General features: G+C 38.1%; 2 protein-coding genes across 6 annotated transcripts in view; one reads left to right on the top strand and one right to left on the bottom strand.

The window, feature by feature from the left end:
* WDR3 (WD repeat domain 3) overlaps positions 1-8,630 on the bottom strand; it is a 28,343-nt gene extending 19,713 nt beyond the window's left edge. The window contains exons 1-5 of one of the 3 annotated variants that reach the window (XM_045546921.1): positions 8,601-8,630; positions 5,542-5,740; positions 4,410-4,619; positions 2,453-2,571; positions 749-827 (exon numbers count right to left, since the gene is read on the bottom strand). In XM_045546921.1, coding sequence (XP_045402877.1) covers positions 749-827; positions 2,453-2,571; positions 4,410-4,619; positions 5,542-5,712 — 579 coding nt within the window. In that variant the 5' untranslated portion in view covers positions 5,713-5,740; positions 8,601-8,630. The other 2 variants (XM_045546922.1, XM_045546920.1) reach the window with 2 other exon arrangements.
* Positions 8,631-8,702: 72 nt separating this feature from the next.
* The window catches only part of GDAP2 (ganglioside induced differentiation associated protein 2), a 63,059-nt gene continuing 47,859 nt past the window's right edge, over positions 8,703-23,902 (top strand). Inside the window, exons 1-3 of one of the 3 annotated variants that reach the window (XM_045546923.1) lie at positions 8,703-8,934; positions 19,652-19,894; positions 21,207-21,346. In XM_045546923.1, the coding sequence (XP_045402879.1) occupies positions 19,719-19,894; positions 21,207-21,346 (316 nt within the window). In that variant the 5' untranslated portion in view covers positions 8,703-8,934; positions 19,652-19,718. Of the gene's footprint in view, positions 8,935-8,988; positions 9,149-19,651; positions 19,895-21,206; positions 21,347-23,902 lie in introns of those variants that run through there. The other 2 variants (XR_006734053.1, XM_045546924.1) reach the window with 2 other exon arrangements.

The following is a 23,902-nucleotide window of genomic DNA, read 5'->3' as shown; positions in this document are numbered from 1 at the left end:
CAGTGAAACTGTTGCTTATATGATATTAAGAGTTTCTCTCTAACTTCTTATCACCAAATTTGTATAATGGCTGTTCAGCATAAATCCTAACTAGAATCCACTCAAATAACGATTTTAAGTCTTCTACTTCTTTGCTTTCAGCAGTGTCGAGCAGATAAAAGATGTCCCATTAATGTCTATTGCATAATTTTCAGCTTTAACTATCTAGAAATTAAACAATGAAAATAATAATATTGTTGCAAATCAAACTGAAACATTTAAACTTTTTCTCCTCATTAATTCCAGATACTGTGTTTGTGAAAAGCTTTTATGAATAAAGCACTGAGGAGGATGCAAAAATGTGTCAAACAATCCCTGAATTCAATTGAAAACATCTATCTTCAGGTAACTATTATTTAAACAGCTACAATTTGCTGTTTACTTGTCATGGGGCCAGGCATTATACACACACAGTATCATTAAACTTTCCTATAATAATAAAGGTGGATACTTACTATTTAAAAATGATGACGCTCATGGATTTAAAACTATCCATGGCCAATTTTGACTAAATGCCAGAGCAGCTATATCTGCTCCAATGCTTGGCATTGCTTCCACCAAACCAACCTCACTGTCTCTCAAGATGGCATATGATGATTACTGTGAGCAGTAAAAAACAGTATAAAAAAAAGGGGGCAACCAGAGAAGAAAACCACCTTTTCCTTTTTGCCTTGCCATTCTTTCCCTGGGCCCATGATCCTACATGTACCTCAGTTCGGTGGCCAACCATTGTTTTGAAGCAGTGCTGGGTATCAAGGTCCCACCATTTCACCATGGTATCTTTCCCACTAAAAGAAGAAATAGGAAAAGAATCATTCAACTAACAGGGAGTTCAAGGATTCATTTGTTGCTTTAAAAAGATGATATATAGCAATAATGTCTAAAGCTCCTATTCTACCCAAACTTTCTCCTGAAAAGCAAAAATCCTAACTCTCCATACAGTTATTCTCATACAGAAAACGTTTCATCAGTAAGCACAAAAATGACTGAATTCAGAGTATAAAGGACACAGAACTTGATCCATCATGCTTTCCTTCCAGGTTTCCATGAACACAGCACCGCCATTCTCTCAGACAGTCTAACACGGAAACACCTTAGATGTCTCCCACTTAATCATCTCAGATGTCTCCCACTCCCTTGTTTCCCACATCCAGCTAGTCTCTGTGTCCTGGAAGCACCTACTCTGTGGAGTTTCTAAGTCTTGACTCCTTCCAGTCCATTTCTGCATATAAACCTGAATTTAAGTCCTACTACCTGGATTATCTTAATACCTTCTCATCAGGTATCTTTGTCCATTGCTATTCTCTCATCCCACCTAATATACTACTGTCAGATATCCCAATTTTTAAAATTTACATTAGCTCAATGTTTCCCATAGAATCAAAATCAGACTCTTTAACACCACTCTCAAAACCTCCCATTAATTGGGTCTTAACCCCCTAACATAATCCCTCCCTGCCAATGGGGTCTACTCTACCTGCTCAAATGCCTCTTCCCTGCCTTTTCACTAATATAAATCTAATACCATACTCCTTCATGACCAAACTGGAAAAACAAACAAATAAATAAAAAATAACCCCTGAAAACCTGATTTACAAAGTCCATCCCATATAACCCCACCTTAAAGTGTTATTTCTTTTCCTTTACATTCCATAAGCTGTAATATATACATTTTCTATTAAAACTATAGAATCATTCTCTCATAGAATCTGTGTTATCTGAGCAAGACACACTAACACACCTGTATCCTATCCCACAGGAACAAATCCACCACTGGTATATCATTGGTCCTCTACAACATTTTCTGACTCATTACTATGGTTCCTCTAATTACTGCTTGGGAAACCTTAAGATCCCAGCCTTTCCTAGGGACCATTCTTCAGGAATAATAATTATTAGGTTGAACCATATGAAGTTGTTGATAGCTGATCATTTTTGACCTACACAAAGGGAAATTTCAAATGCTTCAACCTAACAGATGTTCAGAAGGCCTATAAAGTACAGTACATCTCTCCTCAAAAGGCAGGCAAAATTAAACACCTGGTATTCACATTTGCCCACTGCTCTACAATCTGCTTTCCTAATTTTCCAGGAATCCAGAAAATAGACAAAGCTCATCCTATAACAGGTGTGTCAAAAGGTTAAGGAACATGGAACAGCTAATACCAGGAGAAAAGAATGACAAATCAGAAAAGGGAATTTTAAAATGCTATAATTAATTCTGGGTAGCTTTATACTATTTGGGAGGGGCAACAAGGAGAGAGAAAAGCAAGACAGCAGGAGAGGAAGCTAGCACGTGAGCATAAGCACAGTGTGGAGAAAGGAGGACGGAATGACACCAGTTCCCTCTGTGAAACCCTCTTCAAAGAATTCACCTAGAAAAGAACTGGTAATGAAACCATTGTTTCTTTACCTAGTAACTAGAAGATTCTTTTCTCGTAGAAACAATGCTTGTGTGATGGCATCCTTGTGTCCCTTTAGACGGTAGAGGCCACTTTCATTGATCACATCCCACACAATAATATCTGTGTCCTAAAGGGATCACATAATACAAAAAAAAATATTAACTTTCTTTACCGCAGAAGGCCTAACTTGACAAACAATGGGACTTAATTATTACAAAGGCAATACATAGTCCTTGTAGAAAATTTGGAAAGCATACAGAAAGTGTAGAGGAATAAACACTAGCCTTAATTCCACCATCTAGGAATAATCATCACATATTTTTTGTTTTATATTGTTCCAATCTTTGTGTATATATCCGGATTATTATTTTCCTATTAGAAAACTCAGTTCACGTTATTCATTTTATAACCTCCCCCTTTTTCTCATTTGTATTATTTCCATGCCATTTGAGTGTTCTTACTTTTGATGCTTATATAATGATCAATCCTAAGGATATACTATATTTTAAAAATTTTCTACTTTAGAGTTTTAGGCAGTTTCCAGTTTTCTGATATTATAAATATGCAGAAAGGAACATTCTTGTAAATAAATCTCTTTATATATCTCTGACTAGAAAGAATACTAAACTGGGAAATTCTTATGTTAAAAAGTATGTTTATTTTAAAAGTTATTGATTCACACCATCCAAACGATCTCTAGATTGGGTAAATCTTTAGAACTACCAGGGATTTGTATGACAAGGCTAGTTTTACCATCCATTGAACTCTGGGTATTGTCAGTTTTCTCCAAAATCACTGCCAGTTTCATGAGTAAAAAATATTGCGCCTCCATACTTATTTTAATTTACATTTATGAACACCAATGAGAAATTTTTTACATGCTCTATGGCGATTATTGGCCATGTGTATCACTTTTGAGCTGCCAATTCATATCTTTTGTTTCTATCTTTGGGTGTCGTCTTTTACTTGACTGTAGGTTATTAATAGATGCATATTAATCCTTTCTTTTTATAGTGAAAATATTACTTTCCGTTTTTCATTGACTTTTAATTTGTTTTTTAATGTATAAATATTTTAAATTTAAGTATTCAAATCAACCTTTTCCTTTATAATTTCTCTTTCCTTTGCAAATATTTAAAATCATTTTCTACCCTGATATCAAATACTTACATATTTCTAGTTTACTTTACATGCTGTTTTTTTTTAATATTTAAGTCTTTAATCTGTGACTCATTTTGGTATATGGCATGAGGCAAAGCTTTAACTTAAAGTTTTTCCCCAAATAGCCAATTATCTAAGCACTATTTTATAAGTAATCCCCCTCTTACTATTCTTTCCTCAAATTTTGTGTTTCCAATTCACTTTTCCATGTATGCTTTAAAATTACTTGGTCAAATTCTAAACAACAGTAAAAACCTTTGGGATATCTATATAAATTGCTTTAACTATATAAATTAATTAGAAAACACTAGCATCTTTCCTGTCCCTTTTCTTCCCATTCAAGAACATGGTTTGTGCCTCTATAAAAGTCTTCTGTTAAAACATTCTTCAGTAAAATTTCATGGTATTTTTATGTTGGTTACTCAACATTCTAAGTAAATTTAACCACTGCTTTTACAGAACTCAATGGCAAATGATTGTCATTTTATCTCTCCCAGTCTTTGTTTTCCTTTCCCTTGTTTTACTGCTTTGGGTAGCACTTCCATGATAATGTTTTATAATAGTTATCATGGGTATCTTTGCCTTATTTCTATTTTTAATAGGCTTTTATCAGAGAATATGACAGGAAACAAAAATGAACCTCCCAGTTCACACCCATCCTCACCACTATTTCTACCATCTATACTATTTTGTACATTGAGAGCCTATTGTATCACCCAACAATTAGTGTAAACAACCCCTTTCAGCATAATCCTTATACCCCTTTAATATATTAAAGACTGGGTCTCTGATTCACAGTCTCACCTTCGACCCAGATGCCAGTCTGCCTCCTAGCTGATCATACTTCAAAGTAGTGATAGCTGCTTTGTGTCCATTGAAGGTCACATTTCCTTCCCCACTCAGGAGACTGAAGATTCGGATAGACCCATCCTCATAACCAACAGCTAAGTGCAGCCCATCTGGGGAGGGGCACAAGCAAGTGACTTCTTGTTTAAGCCCCTGAAGGATGAGGATCTAAAATTGTAAAAATCAAAAATAATGAAGAGGAGTTAAGCATGTAACCAAGGGAAATTTTTACGAATAATAATGAAACTTCACAATCCATCTCAAGTTGTTAGATATAGGAAATTGTTATTTGTATTAGGCAATGAAATATTCAAGAAAAGGTAAAATCATTTTTTCCAGAGCTTCACATTGGCGTAATACATGCAAAAATTCCCCAACCAATGAAATAAATTACTAAGTCTTTATCCTAAGACAACACTAAATGATTTTCAATAAAGGGTTATAAATACATTCTTGTTTTAACTGAGCCCTATTTTATGGCAAACCAATCCACATGACAACAGAGTACTACAGTGGCCGTATCCCCAAGGGACTCTGGGCAGTGCCAAGTATCAAAGAAGTAATCTCTTCGGAGTTACATAATGAATGGACAAGATAAAAATGCCTACATTTGATATGGCAGAAGCAGTGAGCTTAGGGAATTCAGAGTCAGATTATGACAGCCTAGTTTAGTAACCCCTGGGCCTCATCTGTATAACTAAGAAAAAGGTCAACATAGCAGAGTAATACTCCTTTTAAATGCTTAATATTTTATAACTGGCCATGAGTATAAGCAGAACTTGAAAAATACAACTGGTAGAGAAAAATAGATCAGGAATAAATAATGACCACAAATAACGACCTATAAATATTCCTACAAATAGACACGTATGAAATAAGCTCCTATTTGGTTGTGGTTTTCAGAATTTAGTGGAGAAAAACACAAAGGAACTTGATGCTTGACTATCTAGACCCAAGGGAAAAAGATTTCTCTTCCAAGGGCACACACACAAAAAAAACCCGTGCATGGTAAATTAGAGCTCTCCCACTTCTGCCTCTCCATCCTCAAATACCCATAAATCAATATCAACCCAGTTGATTTTTGGCTCACCTTCTCTCCTTTCCTCAAGTCCCAGATGAAAACATGTTCACAGGCTGGTACTGCCACATAGCGTCCTTTCTCACCACGAAGTGTCACAAAGACAATATTACCTTTTTGGCTGCCAATCAGGCCAAAGACCGCACTAGCAACATAGCGTAGGTACTGCTTGGTGAGCCCCATGTTATGACGATACCACAGGTGAGGCAATCTGTGCATATAAACAAAGAAAACACAGTTCTCCAGGTGTCTTGGTTCTGCTAGGCTAGTGAATACGAACTGTTTATCATGTGGTTAAAACCATGTAACTTGTGACTTAACTTTATTCACTCTGAACAAATCACTGACTTAGAATACCTGGACATCTTTATTTTTTATTCACTGTTGACTCATTATGTAATCAATCCTGCACTTCTCAAGTTTCAAACTGTCATGCCCACCTCATGAATATCTGACAGTACAGCCTCAATGCAGCTGAATAATTCACTTCTGCCCTTTCAACCAGCATCAAAATTTTTACACTGAGGTTGGCAGCATGAGAATGAACATATTTATCAATGAATACTTATTATAAACCTATTAATTAGACAGGCATTGTTCCAGACACTAGAGATATATTGAATAAGACAAAATCCCTGACCTCATGGTGCTTACCTTCTAGTACAGTGGTTCCCAAACTCTAATATACATCCAAATTACCGGGAGGGCTTATGAATACATGTCATCTCCCAGCACCTGTTTCTGATTCAATAGGTCTGGGGTGGGGCCTAAAATTCATCTCTAATAAGTTCCCAAGTGATGCTGCTGCTGCTGTTGTTCCTGGACCACACTTTGAGAACTACTGTTCTAGTTCATGCAGTTCTGTCCTTGGATTTCAACAATAGAGCAGCCACCTCCTCCTGGCACAGAAAAATGATAGAGCAACTTGGCCTACTATGTTTGAAAGATACCATCGTTTCTGCACTTTTACCAAATTCACTGAAAACGCTGGTTATGGATAAAAGAACAAGAGGTGAAGGAGTTGATAACGAGCCAATCTTGTCAGCTTTCAACATGAAAAAGTGAAAAGCATACCTCAAAACACCCACGCAATTTAAAAAACACAAGATTACAAGAAGTTATAGCCTTTTGGGGGGGAGCTGTTTCTTTTGGTTGTTTTGTTGTTGTTTGGCTTATCTCTATAGGGTTTCTTTCTGATTACAAGCTGCTTATTTTAGTCTACTTTAACAGAAAAATATTCAATCCCAACTCTGCTACTATTTTCTGTTAGTAATCACTTACTGGCCTCATTGTTTTTCTCATAAACTAACATAAAGCCAATCAAAAAATCAAGAAAAGATAATACTAACATGCTGATAATGCTCTAAGCCTAGGTCATTTGATTAATTCTTCCCCAATTTCTCCAACCTCTTAAATGTAGTTGCTCCTCACATTAGAGTCTGGCCGTCTACCACCTCCTCCTGCAGTTGTTTCCTTGGCGAATTCACATAGCCATGCCTAGGCCCAGGGACTCACACATCTCTATTTCCAGAACACTATAGAGTTCCAAATACTTAGTGGACATCCCCACTTGAATACCTGTGGTATCACATTTAACACATCTATAAGCACATCTACCTTACTTCCTGAACTCCTCTCATTTTTTCTGACTCTAAAACACAATCTTTCCAGCTGCTCAGACTCACAACCTTGTAATAAACTTTGGCTCATTAATAAAAATTACTGGAGCAGCCAAGACTTAGTGCTTCAATATGGTAACTGAAATACTAAATGTATATAACTAAGTAAACATATGCAGTTCAATGACATATGGTAATTAATGAAATGAGTTAGCATGCAGGGCACTTAGAAAAGCATCTAGCACATTGTAAATAAAAGTGTAAAAAATTCTCCAAATAATTGCTACGAGGCAGGTTATTACTTTTATTTCCATTTTACAGGCAAAAAACCTAAACCCAGAGATGCTAAATAGCTAGCCAAATCATTCAGATAGTTAAGTGCCAAAGCCAGATTCCAAGCCAGCCAGGCTAACTCCAAAATTTCTGCTTTTAATCACTATGCTGAACTGCTTGTCTTTGTCTATTTCTCTTCAGTCAGTCAATTCTACCTGGTTGCTTCTCTGAAGTAGGATCACTCTCTTTCCAGCACTTTCAGTTTCAGCTTTTTATCACTGAGCTACTGCACTAGTTTTCCACCTAACACCTCTGCCTCCCTGTTTTTCACTCTTCTCATTTAAAAATCAGAATACTACCGACTAATCTTTTCAAATTTCAAGGGCTACTCAATAGCCCTTGAAAGGGCTAAATCGTTTGCCAGTTTCCCAAAACTCATTCTATCTGTGCCTCCTTATTTTTGAATACCCTTCTCTTGTTAGGCTGGTTGGTTTTTTTCCTTGTCCTGTGACTTTGCTTTTGTTCCGCTCACCTAGAATACCATATAGAATTCTCTCCTCTACCTATTTTAATCACTGTTATCCTCTGAGGCCCATTTCCTTCCGGTAAACCCAATTCTCGAAGCCTTTTTCATGGCCCCAATTTTTAAACTACTTTCCATACAACGTGGCCCTGGTCACTTTTGATTAACTTGCACAGATCTCGCCGCTTTTTCGAAAGAGCTCACGAGCTGACCTTCCTCCGAGACCTCATCACCCCCCGCTTCCTAACACACAGCTCCCCGCCCCGCCCCCAATAAACCGTTTCTGTGAGGCACTCAAGGCCTGCAAGGCGGAAACAGACCTGTCACACATCCCTAAACCAAGTCTTCAGTCAGGAGAGGGCGAAGGCGGCTTCCGCACACCTAATGCACTGTCGGAGCATCCTCAGGCGAGCCCGTGCACACGCGCGGTCACGCGGCTCTCCCCTGCGCGCGCCAACCGCGGGGGCAGCCAAGCCGCTCCCAAGTACCGCCGTGGGGACGCCCGCAGTCACCAGCGTCCCCCTCGCCCTAGCGACCCTCCCCAAATACCCCCGCCTCGGCCGTTGCTGACAGCACGCAAGACGCACCCAGGATCTGCCAGACACAAGTTGCGGCGCAAAGACGCTCAGCCGCGGCCGCGCACCTCCAGGACTCACCTCAGCCTCCACGAGGCTCCAGCCGACTGGGCCCGCCCACGGCACCCGCCCCTTCCGGGTCCGTTCCGGGACCCTCTTCCGCCAGACGTTCCCTTTGCCTTCTAGGAGGAAATGACGCAGCAGCCGGGCTCTGATTGGTGAGCGCTGGCTGGGAGCGGAAGCCGGTGTTCCGCCGCCCAGAGCGTTGGCAGCTGATCACTCCTGCCTCCCGGGACTTTGATTCGCCTTAGCCCACGCGCTTCTGCTGAGGGCTGTCCGGAGATGTCGCTCGGCGGCCTTTTACCAGGAGCTTGACCCGCCCCACCCGCCGCCCGGATGGGACCGCCGGAGTGCTGTGAGAGGCCGGACGCGGCGGGAGGGCAGGCGGGGCGGGGCGGCCTGGGGGCGCGGCTGGAGGCGCACGGGACCCGGCCCGGGGACGGGGTGCGGGCACTGGGTTGGTTCTGTCCGTTCTCTGGAAGAATGAGCCTGGCGCTTCTTCCTCGTCTGCTGGTTGGGTTCTCACCCAAGGCCCTGTCGGGGACGCCGTGTCGACGAGAAGAGAGAGGGTAGGCAGACGCGGGCGCGAGGGACGTGGGGGCCGTAGCCTAGGAGGCTCGCGCCCTGGGTGCAGGTGGAATAGGGCGGCCGGGAGCTCTGCTAGTTGTAGCCCCAAAGTCAAGTCCATGTTGCCGCCCCTGTGGACTGGGCGTTCCACGAACCGAGAGCAGCTCGGGTCAGGGGTGAGTAAACGCTGAGCACAGGATGCTGAGTTGTCTGGGTCCCCGCAATCCCAGGAGTGACATTGGCCTGGCTTTGTGTTTCCGCTCTCTGGCCGCTTGAGGGGGAAGTGACCAGGGCTGTCTCCTCCTTGTTTGCTGACTGAGGCTTAGGTGCTCTGTTACCAGGTGGGAATTAGGTTTTCTTTCTTGCAGTTCTGCCCGCTTTTATTCTTGAGCTGCATGGAAGTATGACATCAGTTTGAGTTCTGATGTCTAGAGCTATGCAAAATTAAAGCTAACATCTAGCTTATACAATAGAAGTAAGCTCCTGCCATCGCTTAGTGAGCAAGATATCTGTAGCCAGCCTAGAAATTAGACTTTTGTCTACATTATCTGATTTTCTTCAGACATTTCTTGAGGTTTTTAAGACATGTTCAGCTAATCTTCCATATTCAAGACAATTGCAGTTGTAGAGAATGCATATGATGAGACAGGATAGCTGAAGCGGCATGGTTTTTTGGGGGGGGGCATAGGTGTTTTGAAACAAAATTGCTATGGACTGGATGAATGAGAAGGGAAGAAATTGTGGCAACAAACTACTATTTCAAGAAGTTTGGTGGGGAAGGGGACATTTGGGTGGGTATGTATAATACCTTCTGTAGGTGCTGCCCGTTATGTTATTTTAGAAAGAAAAGCGTGTTCTTCGGTGGAAAACTACATAGTTTAGATTCTATCTAAATAACATTCCTTGGATGATTCGATTCTCACAAAGCTATTTTGCAACCATGTAAACTGTAGATAACTGATGCTACGTAATTTTTTTCTAGACATGCAAATTCTCTCCTATCTCTTGGAGATTCAGTGAAAGCTTTGCCTCCTTTTGCATGTTTATTTCAATATTCCCAATTTATTAATGTGTCTAATTTATGGAATTTCTTTTATCTGCCATCTGCCTGGTTTCTTTTGAGTTAAAATCTTGAACATGTGTTTGTTTTTATATTTGAATGAGTCATGATTTTTTTAAAAAAATCTGTTGCATTGTTAAATATTACGGGAAGGGACAACCATAGATGAAAAAAATTTTAATAACAGTTGGTATCAGAACAACTGTGATTGAGTGCTAAGATAATACCTCTTTAAAAATTCCTTATACATTATTTCAAGGGTATAACCCTACTTTCTTATTTAAGTTTCAAGTAGGCTTGTGTATTAATACTTGTAATTGAAACATAGTGCAGTTCATTTAACATGAAGGTGGTACTACTAATTCACTGTTAGCCATGTGCTTTGGGTGACTTGGATTATGTTAAATTTTACCTGGGCCATTGACAGGCTTATAAATGTTTTTGTTGCACTGTATTCTTGACATATTTGACCAATTCAGTTAATTTCCCAACTGAGAAACTTTTTTTTAAAAAAAGTCAATCTTTTTATTTGCATAAAATGATTCTTAGTTATAATAGATTTGGTGTTGGATGAAGGTAGTGTGCACAATATTCTAACGTTCTTTGAACTTTTAAATAGTGAAATGCAAAGACATGAAGACTGGTAAACCTGTAATTTATACAAACACAATGAAATAGAGCTAGTAATTAATGGAGGCTAAATGCATGGACCAACTCTTATACTTTTATCCAGGCCTATGTAATCTATGTAAACATTTTGAAGGGAGGATAAACAGATTAAAAGTTCTCATTTTTTTGTCTCAAATGATACCATTTTCTTTTTATCCAGGCAAAGTCAGGTTTTTTGAGACAGTTATCCAAGGCATTCTGCCCAATTTTCCCCAGTCTTGAACAATAAAAGCTGATCTCTCTAGGCAATCCAGTTATTCATATACGGCAATATTTAGAGGACTTCTTAAACTAAAAGATGACAGGATTTGGGGGAAAAGATAAGATACAGTGTATGTGAACTGTTTACATTGTATCATTAGCATTATAAAGGATACATAGTGGGTTCTCTGTGTCTTTAGGTGCTCTTCCATTAATGTACTGAAGATAGTATGGCTAAGGAATGGATCTGATCCATTCTGTAATTTTCTATTTATCCCATGTAGGCTTTTTTACACTAGGACATTAATGTCTTGCTTTAGGAGCCATTTTTACTAAGGCTTAGTTTTTGCTTATGAACTTGTTCAAAGAACAGAACTGATTGATTTTCAGTGGAAAGTCTTGCTCCCCTTTAATGTTATCCAAAATTCTGGTTGTGGTTATAAATTACCGTAGCCTTCCCCTCCTCCCTCCCTCACTTGAGCATTCATTCTGCATTCTTTCTGTCACTTGGATTCTTAATCTGAGTCTGAGAACCCTCTCAAATTTATTTGCAAATCTGTGTTTATATGAGCCCATGCACACACATTTTGGGGGGTGAAAGGGTCCTTATCTTTCATGTGATTCTCAAAGGGGCATGGAACTTTGAGAATATTAAGAACCACTGTTCCTTCAGGGATCAGGTTTTCCTGCCTAGCTTGGGTCTGTGGCTCCGTTTGCTTTATTACCAAGATGTGTGTGTTTAGGGAAGGGGGAGATTCTAATCTCTTTTTGATGAGAAAAATCTATTTCTGTTTAGAGATGGAGCTGAAAAAGAATTCAACCTTTGTTAAATGCTGTGACACTTTCCATAAAATGCCATTAAATTTTGCCCTACAATAAGAGCTATGAGCATTACTTAATACTGTTTAACATCCAGTATATTGTGGGTCACAATGACTTTTAAAAGCTGCGAAGATCCAACAAACTGTACTGACAAGGTATGATTGAAGATATAGGAGAAACACCAGAGTATACTGTCAAAGAAGATAATAGAGTTTCAAGGAGGGGATGATCAATAATAAATGTGACTAAATTTTAATTAACTCTTGGATTTGACATTTGGGAAGTTATTGTTGACCTTGAAAGAGGTCATTTTAGCGTTGTCATAAAGAAGAAGCAAAACTGCAATAGGTTGAATAAATGGCAGAAGAGGAAGTAGAGCTGCAAAACAGATTACTCTTAAAAAGTTAAGTGGTGAAAAACAGGAGTTTGAGATTCTGAAGAAGAAATGGCATAGAAAAATTTTGAGAATAGGAAGACTAAGGAGAAGGAGAGATGAAGATGTTGTGAAGGGTGAATTGGTGTTATTACACTCTCTTAAGAGGAGAAATCATCAAGTGGAGTAAAATGCTTAAATTAAGGGAGTTTGGCAGGTTTAGAAATGTGGAATATAACTTAAAAGCATTTGGAAGTTAGAAGGAAAGAAGATAAATTTTGAATTGGAACGACATTAAGGTAATTGAACCGTGATCTTTCTTTTCTCAGAGCAGCAGGAAGAGGAGTCAATGTGATATGATGTAGTGGGAGTGGCTTGGGTTTTAGTACCAACTCATCCTTGATTTGAATCTCAGCATGCCACTTACTAGTTACGTTACCTTAGGTGGTTTTTCATCCTCTTAGTCTTGATGCCCTCACTGTGAATTAAGAGTTAGAATACCTACTTTGTGAAATTATTGTAAGGATTAGTGAGCCACAGGGTATTAGATATGTTACACACCTTAGATATATACCTGCCATAGTGGTCTTCTTTCAGTTCCTTTAGTGTCCTAGGCTCCTTATCGCCTTAAAGCTCCCATATTTACCCTTACCTCTGTCTGTAAAACTCTTGTGCTGCTTTTGGTCTTAACTGTAACTTTCTGGAAGAGACATCCTCTGCTTCACCAAGCTAGATTAGCTCCCCTTGTTCTTTATAACTCACTTATCACAGATTTTAACTGTGTTTGTTTCTATGATTATATGTTTGTGTGATTTTTGTGGCTCCATCTCTTCTACTGGACAGAAAGTAAGTACCTAAGGTGCTTGAATGAATGAAGCCTGGGACATAGTAGGCAAATAAGCATTTGTTATCTTGCAGTTTTTGTGGGTCAGGAATTCAGTAGTGGCTTGGTTGTGTGGTTCTGATTCAGGGTCTCTCTCGTGAGGTTGCAGTCAATATGTCAGCTGGGGATGAAGTCATTTTAAGCCCAGCTGGGACTGGAGAATCCACTCCAAGGTGATTCATTCACATGCCTGACAGTTGATGCTGGTGGGTGGCAGGAACCTTTAATTTCTTCCTATGGGGGCCTCTCCATTGGCTGCTTGAGTGTCCTCAAGTCATGGGGCATAGCTTCCTCGGAGCAAGCAGTCTAAAAGAGAGGAAGGTGATGTTGATAGAGGGCTCACCTGAGGTTAGAAGGCATGCATTTGTTTTGACAGCAGGCAGGACAATCACCTGATTTTCTTTTTTCTAGTGACACAGGAGTAGAATCAGAGAAAACAGATATTGGGTTAACCTAGGTGTTAGGGATTAATAAGCCATTACAAGGGAATTTAGGACATTGAGATATATAAGAGCATATCTTAATTTAGCAATTTGTATTTGATATGTCTGTCTGGTGCCTGTTAGAAGTCTTTGACAGAGTACTTTGGTTTTTACCACACCTGGAGAGATACTTTCATCTCGACGATGGTGCAGGTGACTTTCACACTGGCTCTGAGAAAGTTATAACAGGTAACTTTTAACGTGCCTTGCTTTATACCAGGTGCTCTGCTGTGCAGTTTTGACACAGATTGTCTCATTTACTCCTCACAATAATCCTAGGAGTTAATGACCCCTATTTTAGAAATAAAGAAACTCTGGCTTAGAGTCAAGGATAACACAACTATTAAGTGGTGGATCCTAGATCCAAACTCAGACCTTCTGATAGCAGAGCCCAAACTCTTATATTGTACCCTGCTGCCTCTGCTTCACTGGGTAACTGCATGTGGAAATATTTATCTTAAAATACTAAAGAAGCTGGTTTCAAAATTTTACATTTAGTATGATTTTAACTATCACAGAAAAGGATAATAAATACATCAAAATTTAAGAGTTTTTTCCCTCTCCCTTAATTTCGGTATTTTTCAAATGTTCTGTAACCAGGTATTACTTAGAGTCAGAAAGAAAAGTTATTTTAAAGAAGCCATTCTGTTCTGAAAGTTGGCATTCAAGTTTGCAAACTAAAAACTGTATTTATGTTCAATGGAATTTTTTTTTAGATTATGGTTAAGAACTTTCAGTATAGGTTGTTGTCATCAAAAATCTGTAAATAATTTTTTTAATTATGAATTTCTACAAAGTGTCCATCCATTGAGCTTGAGGCAATTCAACCATGATAAATCAGTATAGTCCCCATCTGTCCTCCGTTTGGCTTATCTGGTTTAAGTCTGAATATTTATAAACAGATAACAAACTCGTGGTTGCTTCCAGTATCAAAGGCCCATTGGATGAACTAAACACCAACCTCTAGACAAAATTAGTTTCTTTATTTCAAAATAATTTTAAAGGAGTAATTATTATCAAATAAGAATTGTCATCATACAAATTTATCATAGTATACGCCAGGCACGGTGGCTCACGCCTGTAATCCTAGCACTCTGGGAGGCCGAGGCAGGAGGATCACTTGAGGTCAGGAATTCAAGACAAATTTATTATAGTATAATCTACATTTTCTGAAACTGTTATATAAATGATCTTATTTCTACTGCATAATGTTGATACAGAAATTAGCATATTATGCTAGATCTAGTTTTATTTCAATTAGTATCCCATGTCTCTCGGCAAGAAACACCAAGGAATTAGTTGTGGAAGGGCATGTTTGAACTCCTTGACTCTGACAACAAACATTAGGATCATACCAAGATATTTCTCACAAATGAAGGTCACAGGCCACCTTTCCTTTTCTTTTTTTCTCTCAGAATATTATGGGGGTACAAATGTTTTGGTTACATGGATTACTTCTGTACTGCTTAAGACAAAGTTATAAGTGTGCCCATGCCCAGATAGTGTGCATTGTACCTGTTAGGTATGATTTCACCCATCTCCTTCTCCCTGCTCCCACCTGCTTGATTTCCATTGAGTTTTACTTCCATCTGTGCACATGAGTGCTATTCAGTTAGTTCCAATTTAATAGGAAGTACATGTGGTAGAGGTTTTTCCATTCTAGCAATGCTTCATTTAGGAAAATAGTCTCCAGTTCCATCCAGATTGTTACAAAAGATATTAATGCATTTTTTTAATGGCTGAGTAGTACTCCATGGTGTATACATATACCACATTTTATTAATCCACTCATGAATTGATGGGCATTTGGGTTGATTCCACATCTCTGCAATTGTGAATTGTGCTGCAATAAACATTCGACTGCAAGTGTCTTTTGATAAAATTATTTCTTCTCCTTTAGGTAAATACCTGGTAGTGGGATTGCTGGGTCAAATTATAGGTCCACTTTTAGTCTTTGAGGATCTCCATACTATTTTCCAAAGCAGTTGAACTAGTTTGCAGTCTCACCAATAGCGTATGTGTTCCTTTCTCTCTGAGTCCATGCCAGCATCTGTTGTTTTGGGACTTTTTGATAAAAGCCATTCTCACTAGGGTTGGGTGATATCTCATTGCAGTTTTGATTTGCATTTCCCTGGTTATTAGTGACATTGAGCATTTTTTCATATGTTTATTGGCCATTGATCTTTCTTCTTTTGAAAAGCTTCTGTTCATGTCTTTTGCCCACTCTCTAATGGAGTTGTTTGATTTTTTCTTTCTGATTTGCTTGAGTTCTTTGTAGATTCTGGTTATTAGTCCTTTATCAGATGTATAGCATGCAAATATTTTCTCCCATTCTGTAGGTTGTCTGTTTGCTCTATTGATTGTTTCCTTGGCTGTGAGGAAGCTTTTTAATTTAATCAAGTCTCATTTATCTATTTTAGTTGTTGCTGTGATTGCCATTGGTGTCTTCTTCATAAATTCTTTGCCTAGGTAGATATCTAGTAGAGTTTCCCAGTATTTTCTTCTAGAATTCTTATGGTTTCATGCCTTAGGTTTAAGTCTATTTTCCTTCTTGAATTAATTTTGAGTGATGAGAGGTATGGCTGTTTTAGTCTTCTACTAAGTGGCTATCCACTTTCCCCAGCACCATTTATTGAATAGAGATTCTTTTCCCCAGTGTATATTGTTGTCTGCTTTGTCAAAGATCAAATGACAGTATGTGGATGGTTTTATATCTGAGTTCTCTGTTCTGTTCCATTGGTCTATGTATATGTTTTTGTGCCAGTACCATGCTTTTTTGGTTACTATAGCCTTGTAGTATAGCTTAAAGTCTGATAAAGTCATGCCTCCAGATTTGTTCCTTTTGCTTAAGGTTGCTTTGGCTATTTGGGCTCTTTTCTGGTTTCAAACAAACTATAGAATTATTTTTTTCTAGATCTGTGAAAAATGGCATTGGTATTTTGATGGGGATTGCATTGAATCTGCAAATCACTTTGGGCAGTATGGACATTTTAACAATGTTGATTCTGCCAATCCATGAGCATGAAATGTTTTTCCATTTGTTTACATCATCTGCAATTTCCTTCCTCCATGATTTGTAGTTCTCTTTGTGGTGATCTTTCACCTCCTTGGTTACATATATTCCTAGGTGTTTTATTTTCTTTGCAGCTATTGTGAAAGGTATTGTGTCTTTGATTCTCAGCTTGACCGTTGTTGGTGTATAGGAATGCTACTGATTGGTGTACATAGATTTATTTGTAACCTGAGACTTTTCTGAATTTATGTATCAATTCCAGAATTCTCTTGGTGGAATCTTTGGGGTTTTCCAGACATAAGATCATATCATCAGCAAAGAGCAATAGTTTTACCTCCTCTTTCCCCATTTGGATACCCTTAATTTTCTTCTCTTGCCTGATTACTCTGGCAAGAACTTCTAGTACTATGTTGAACAGAAGTGGTAACAATGGTCATCTTTGTCTTTTTCCAGTTCTAAGTGGGAATGCTTTCAAGTTTTCCCCATTCAGTATGATATTGGCTGTGGATCTGTTCACACACCAACTTTCTTTCCCTGATCATATATCAGCTCTCATGTATGTTCATATTGCCAGCGACCTCTAACTTACCACATCCACTAGTTCCTAGTCCTGTACTCAGCCTTTCCATGGCATTGAACTGTGATTCTTCTCAAGCACTCCTTGAAATACTTTCTTCACTTGGCTTTTAGGCTACCATACATTCTTGATTTTCCTTCCTTTCTTACCAATCCTTCATCTCACTTTCTGTCTTGTCCTCTTTCCAACCTCTGAATTTTGCTGTAGGATCCAGTCCTTGGATCTCTTTTGTCTTTTGGCATTTGCTCTCTAGGCTATCTTGTCCAGTTTCCATAGCTTTAAATGCCATCCATATGCTGAGACTTCCAATTTATGTCTTTAGCCCAACGTTGTCTCTGAGCTCTAGCCTCATATAGCCAATTGTATGTTTGATGTAAACGCAACATCTCAAACTTAGCACATCCAAAAAGACATAAGAATAAAGTCTTTTGATTATCACTCCACTCTACAACCTAATCCAATTTCACCCATCTCTGTAAATAGCATTACCATCTACTCAGTTGCTTAAGCAAGTAATCTAGTAGTTATCTTTGATTCTTCTCTTTTCCCCCACCCTTTATATTCATTTTACAAGTCTTGTTGATTCAAAATACATTCCAAATCTAAGATTTCTCACCACCATCATCTCACCTAGATTACTATTATCATTTTCTACTGATCTCTGTTGTTTATACTTAGTCATTATCTTGATCAAGATCCTCTAATAGCTTCCCCTCATATTTAGAATAAGATCTAAACTTCTGGCACAGCCTGGTGGCTCACGCCTGTGATCTTAGCACTCTGGGAGGCTGAGGCAGGAGGATTGCTTGAGGTCAGGAGTTCCAGACCAGCCTGAGCAAGAGCAAGACCCTGTCTCTACTAAAAATAGAAAAATTACCTGGCAGTGGTGGCACGACCCCGTAGTCCCAGCTACTCAGGAGGCTGAGGCAGGAGGATCGCTTGAGCCAAGGAGTTTAAGGTTGCTGTGAGCTAGGCTGATGCCACGGCACTCTAGCCTGGGTGGCAGAGCAAGCCTCTGTCTCAACAACAACAAAAAAAATCTAAACTTCTTATCATGGCTTACAAAACTATATCATCTGGCCTTTCCCTCTCCCACCAACCTCGTCACCTATCACTCATTACCTAGTCCTAGCTTATTCTACTTTAGCCAAAGGGGTGTTCTTGGGCTTCCTAGAATGTACCAAGCTCCTTCCTGCCCTTTGGGCTTTTGTACTTGCTATTTCCTTTGGAACACTCCCCAGAGTGTCACATGGCTTGCTCTCCCACTTTAACTCTGCTCGGATATCACCTTTTCTCTCATAATACTTACTGCCTCCAGTCATACTGTTAAGTACCTGCTTGCTTCTTTATCACCTACTGTCTCATCTCTTCTCCACAGAAGCATGAGCCCCCCAATGGCAGGGACTTGCTCTGTCTTATTCAACAGCATATCCTCAGTACCCAGAATACTAGCTAATGCATAATAGATGCTTACAAAGATTTATTGGTTGAATGAACCTACCGTTTTGCTGAAACATCTGTCTGACTTATTGGCAAATTGTCCTTTTCTCTGGTGGAATTTCCCATGACCTCTCTTCAGTACTTGATACTGTATGTCTTCCTATCACCCTCCTCTTCTGATTTCCATATTTCAGTACATCCAACTACCTACCACACTGCTGTCTCATATACCATATCCTATAAATTATCAACTCCTGTTCATTCTTTCTTTGTATTTTGCCTGTTAAATTTATGCCTCCTTCTCTATCTCTTTTGCTACTTAGTTGAAACATTTCTTATCTCGTACTAATTGATTGCAGTAACTTCCCTGCATTTCATTTTGTCTTACTCAATACATCCTCCACATTATCATTAGACTGAACTCTTTCAGGGACGGGAAACCTGCGGCCTAGGGGCCACATGCAGCCTTCTGGATCCTTGAGTGCAGCCTTTTGACTGAATTCAAATTTTACAAAACAAATCCTTTGAATAAAGGGATTTGTTCTGTGAAGTTTAGATTCGGTTGAGGGGCCACACTTGGCCACACTTGGACATCTGGAGGGCCACATGTGGCCTTGAGACCAAATAATTTATCTTTGTATCTTTTGCAGCATCTAACACTTTTTTTTTTAATAGTAGGCACTCTGTAAATGTTGAATGAATAGTTCTATTTCTGGAAGGTAGAACTGGTGGGCCATGTGATTATTTTAGTGGCTGTAATTCTTTGAAAAGAATTTATGCTTAAATAATCTCCCTTTATTCTGGTTTTAAAAAAGCTGTAGCAATTTTTTGTTGTCTGTTGTTTTTAATGGACTACTTAAGTGACTATAATCACATTATGTACTATTGGAGTATTTCATAGTAGAGTTTTGTTTTTTGATTTAATGGAATTCAAGTAATATTGTGCTTCTCTATTAAAACGGTTCTTTTTTTTTTCTTTCTTAAGCTAAAGTCTCCAGTGAATACTGAATTGCTGAGGAATTTGAGAAAAGACAAACCAAACTTCTCATTCCATGGATCCTTTGGGTGCACCTTCCCAGTTTGTAGATGTGGATACACTAACAAGCTGGGGTGACTCATGTGAAGATGAATTAAATTCTTCTGATACTACAGCTGAAATATTTCAGGAAGGCGCTATTAGATCACCTTTTCTTTATAATAAGGATGTCAATGGAAAAGTGATTCTTTGGTAATTCTTTGATTACATCATATCGTGAGGAGATAGCACTTTCTTATAATTTCTTCCAAACTATTTTCTGTTTTCTCTTATAAGCCCTAGCATTGTTGAAACGTTGCTTTGTATACACACACACACACACACACACACACACACACCTTTATTGAGGTGTAATTGACATAAAATAAACTGCCCATATTTAAAGTGTACAATTTGATATGTTTTGACATGTACATATCCATGCAGCCATCACCACAATGAAGATAGCAAATATATCTATCACCTCCAGAAGTTTTTCTATGTTCCTTTCTAATCCCCCCTTCCTGTCCTTCTCGGCCTCCACGTCCCTAAGCAACCACTGATCTTCCTATCACTATAGGTTAGTTCACATTTTATAGAGTTTTATATAAATGGAATCGTGTGCTTTTTTTTTTGGTCTGGCTTCTTTGAGAAGAATTATATAAATCCATCTGTGTTGTATGTATCAGTAGTAGTTCATTGTTTTTTCCTTTTTAAAAAACTTTATTGAGATAAAATTCACATACCATATAATTCACTAATTTTAATTATACAATCCAGTGGTTTTTAGTGTATTCATAGAGTTGTATAACCATAACCACAGTCAATTTCAGACATTTTTATCAGCCCAAAGCCCTGTACATATTCAGCAGTCTCTCCCTATTCCACCCTAATCCTTCAGCTGTAGGCAACCACTAACTTTCTGTCTCTATAGATTTGCTGAGTCTGGACATTTCATGTAAATGGAATCAATAAAATAAAATATGTGTTTTTTTTGTGACTTAACATGATGTTTTCAGGGTTCATCCATGTTGTAGTTTGAATCAGTACTTCATTCCTTTTTGTGGCTAAATAATATTCCATTGTATGGATATAGCATATTTTATTTATCCATTCATCTGTTGATAGATATTTAGATTATTTACACTTTTTGGCTATTATGAATAATGCTGCTGTGTCTAAACTCTTAAACCAACCATTTTCAGCTCTGTAAGCATTCTGTTACAAAGAAAAATAAGTACAAAGCAAAAGTATAACATGATGGTTTTGTGAGTTTTAGGGTAATAGGAATTGCATTAGATCTTGCATTACAGATCTAAGATTCCAGATTAATTTTTTTCCTCACCCTCTGTCTAATGATAACAGATTAATTTTTTTAAGTCAGGAATTTCTTTTGTACTATTGCTTCACTTGTGAGCTATCAAAACTAACATCGTGAAGGAAGTGAGGATAGAATGTTTGAAAGAATTAGAAACAAGGTTTCTTAGCTCTCTCTTCTTCCTCACCTTGCTCTTTGTTTTCTCAGGAAAGGAGATGTGGCATTACTGAACTGTACAGCTATTGTGAATACCAGCAATGAAAGTCTCACAGATAAGAATCCTGTATCAGAAAGTATCTTCATGCTTGCAGGGCCTGATTTGAAGGAGGATCTCCAAAAACTTAAAGGCAAGTGAACTTTCTTAGGTATATTATTGCTTAGGAAGTATTTATTTTAATGTCCTCTGCCTTGAAGAAGCATGTTTTGCATTTAAGTGAGAAAATTATGTAGATGTAGCTGCTTTTGTTGAAACTGAATAAAAACAGCTTTTAAAGCTTCATTTTAACAAAATTTAACACATTTTGAAATATGTTAAAAGCTGAATCCTAGAATTTACCATCAGTAAAACTCTGTTATGTTCCTAAATTTTAAAATAACAATCATTGTAGCTGGTTAGATCTTTGGGAGTATTTTCTTGGCTGTATATTTCTTGTACTGATAAGCCTTGTGAAACAACTATCCTCCTGAACTGAAAAACTTTTTATTTACTAACCTAGTGGCCCTTTGGTATTGTTATTTGAGCCCAAATGGAAAATCATGAAACTCAATCTTTCCATTTTATAAAAAGTATTTTTGAAATGCAGCAATGTTTCTTAAAATGTAAACAGCAAATTCTACCTGTATAAAATGTTGCTTTCCTTGACGTCTACAATTTTTAACACAACTGGTTTCTGACCTGATAAAGATTAGAATTTGAATAGGAATACTTACAGTACTAGCTCTGTGAAAGAAGGGATAGAAGGGGAAGAATTGCATTCTTTGATTAAGAAACTGAATTTTGACTGTGAGGGCAGACGAGAATAAAAGCCCTTAATTAAACTGCAAAACAAGATAACATGAAGAGCATGTAGAAATTAGAAAGAATATTAAAGATATTAATAAAACTGAAAAGTTGTTTGGTAAAAGTAACAGAGAAGCTGGTCTGGAAAAATTCCTAATGGGGTGTGCATGTGTGCGTGCTTACCTACACCTTAGAGCTAGCCTTTCAGGTGATAAAGAAGATAAGAAAATTTAACACAAGTATACAAATAAAACCTCAATATTTAGAGAGTCTCCAAGCTGAGGTTCATATTATAATTCTGCCCTTTACTAACTGTGTAAGTTAAGACCAGTTACTTCACCTCTGAGTCTGAGTTTCCTCATCTCTAAAGTGGGGATGGTAATATTTCCCACCTCAGTTCCTGGCATAAAACAAGAGATTAATAAATAGTTGGGGATGGAAAGAATTAATATCATAAAAACTAAAATAATGGACATTAGGTGCTAGGCACATCCTAAGCAGTCAAGAAATGTTATTTCTGGTGTTAGCTATTAGGCCTCAGCTGTTTTATTTAATGAATCAATGCCAAACTTAACAGAGGTTATTAGTGATGCACTGAAGGGCTGAATACTTAATCCTGTCCCCTTTTTTATATTTTTATTAACAGCTTAGTATATGATAACAAAGTATGATTTACCAAATTCGTAGATGATAGAAAACTGGTAGAGGTCAGAGGAGATGTTGGATGATATATTTTAGATTTTTAAATATCTGGACTAGAAATATGAGCCAAAAAATGAAAAAAATTAACAGACGTGAAAATTAAAGTCTTGCAGTAAGTTCAAAACAGTAATTACCCAAGTTCAGGATGGGGAAGTCCGGTGTGACAACCCTCATTGTGTAAGGAAGTATTTTCTATCTCAGCATAATGACATTGTCTTCCATTCCATTATTCATGCAAGATACCTTAGGGTTAACACGTCCATCTTCCTTATTCCTCACATAAAGTCTGTCATCACACCCTACGTTTATCTTGAGTCTATTTCTCTCCATATCACTGCCTCCAACCTAGTGTATGCTATCATCATTCCCTGCCTGGATTACAACCGTAGCCTCTCTCCCAGCTGGTCTCCTGCATCCATTCTTCTTTTCTTAGATTTTCCACACACTAACCAGTAAGTCTTTGCTCTTTAGTTGTAAATTTCTTCTTAATGCTCCCCTACTTCAAACCATTTAGTGGCTTCCTGTTAAACTTAAAATCGAAACTCCTTAAACTGGTCTCCAAAGGCCTTGCAAGATCTCACTCACTTATCTCCAGGCTTATCCCATACCTCAAGTACTTGAGTCAAACTGACCTTCTCTTACTGCCTGGTCATCCACGCTCCTTCCCAATTTTCCACATGCTGTTGCTCTTTCTCTTGATTGTCAACCTGTATTCTTAAGTCTTGGCTTATATCTCTTGAGCACTGTTTCTTTTTACTTCATAACAGATCAGTCTCCCCATGGTATATGCTCCCAGCCTGTGGTACTTTTCTCCTGTGCCCTTATCACAGTTATAAATTGTCCTGTGATGACCATGTCCCCATTAAACTATACACTTCATGTGGACAGGAAGTGTATGTCTTATTAGCCTCCAGTGCCAATACCAAGAATAGTGAAGGCATCCTTTAAGTAGCTAGTAAATAAATAGAAGCTCTTGAGGATTTTAATTGAAGAGATTCAGTATTGATAATTTGTTTGTTTCTACTGTAAAAGCTAACAATTTCAGACTCTATCATTAGAAGTCAGCATCAAAATCAAAGGAGACTGGTTTATCTGTCCTACTAGTACCCTATGGTATATTGTGTTTATTTTATTTTATTTTATTTACTACTTTTTGAAAGTAATAAACTGGAATACACTTAACAGAAAGTTATTGTGTGAT

This window comes from Lemur catta, chromosome 3, assembly GCF_020740605.2.
Source record: "Lemur catta isolate mLemCat1 chromosome 3, mLemCat1.pri, whole genome shotgun sequence".
NCBI classification, from domain to species: Eukaryota; Metazoa; Chordata; class Mammalia; order Primates; family Lemuridae; genus Lemur; species Lemur catta.
The sequence above is the reverse complement of the archived record's forward strand: the minus strand, read 5'-3'. Positions and strand labels throughout refer to the sequence as shown.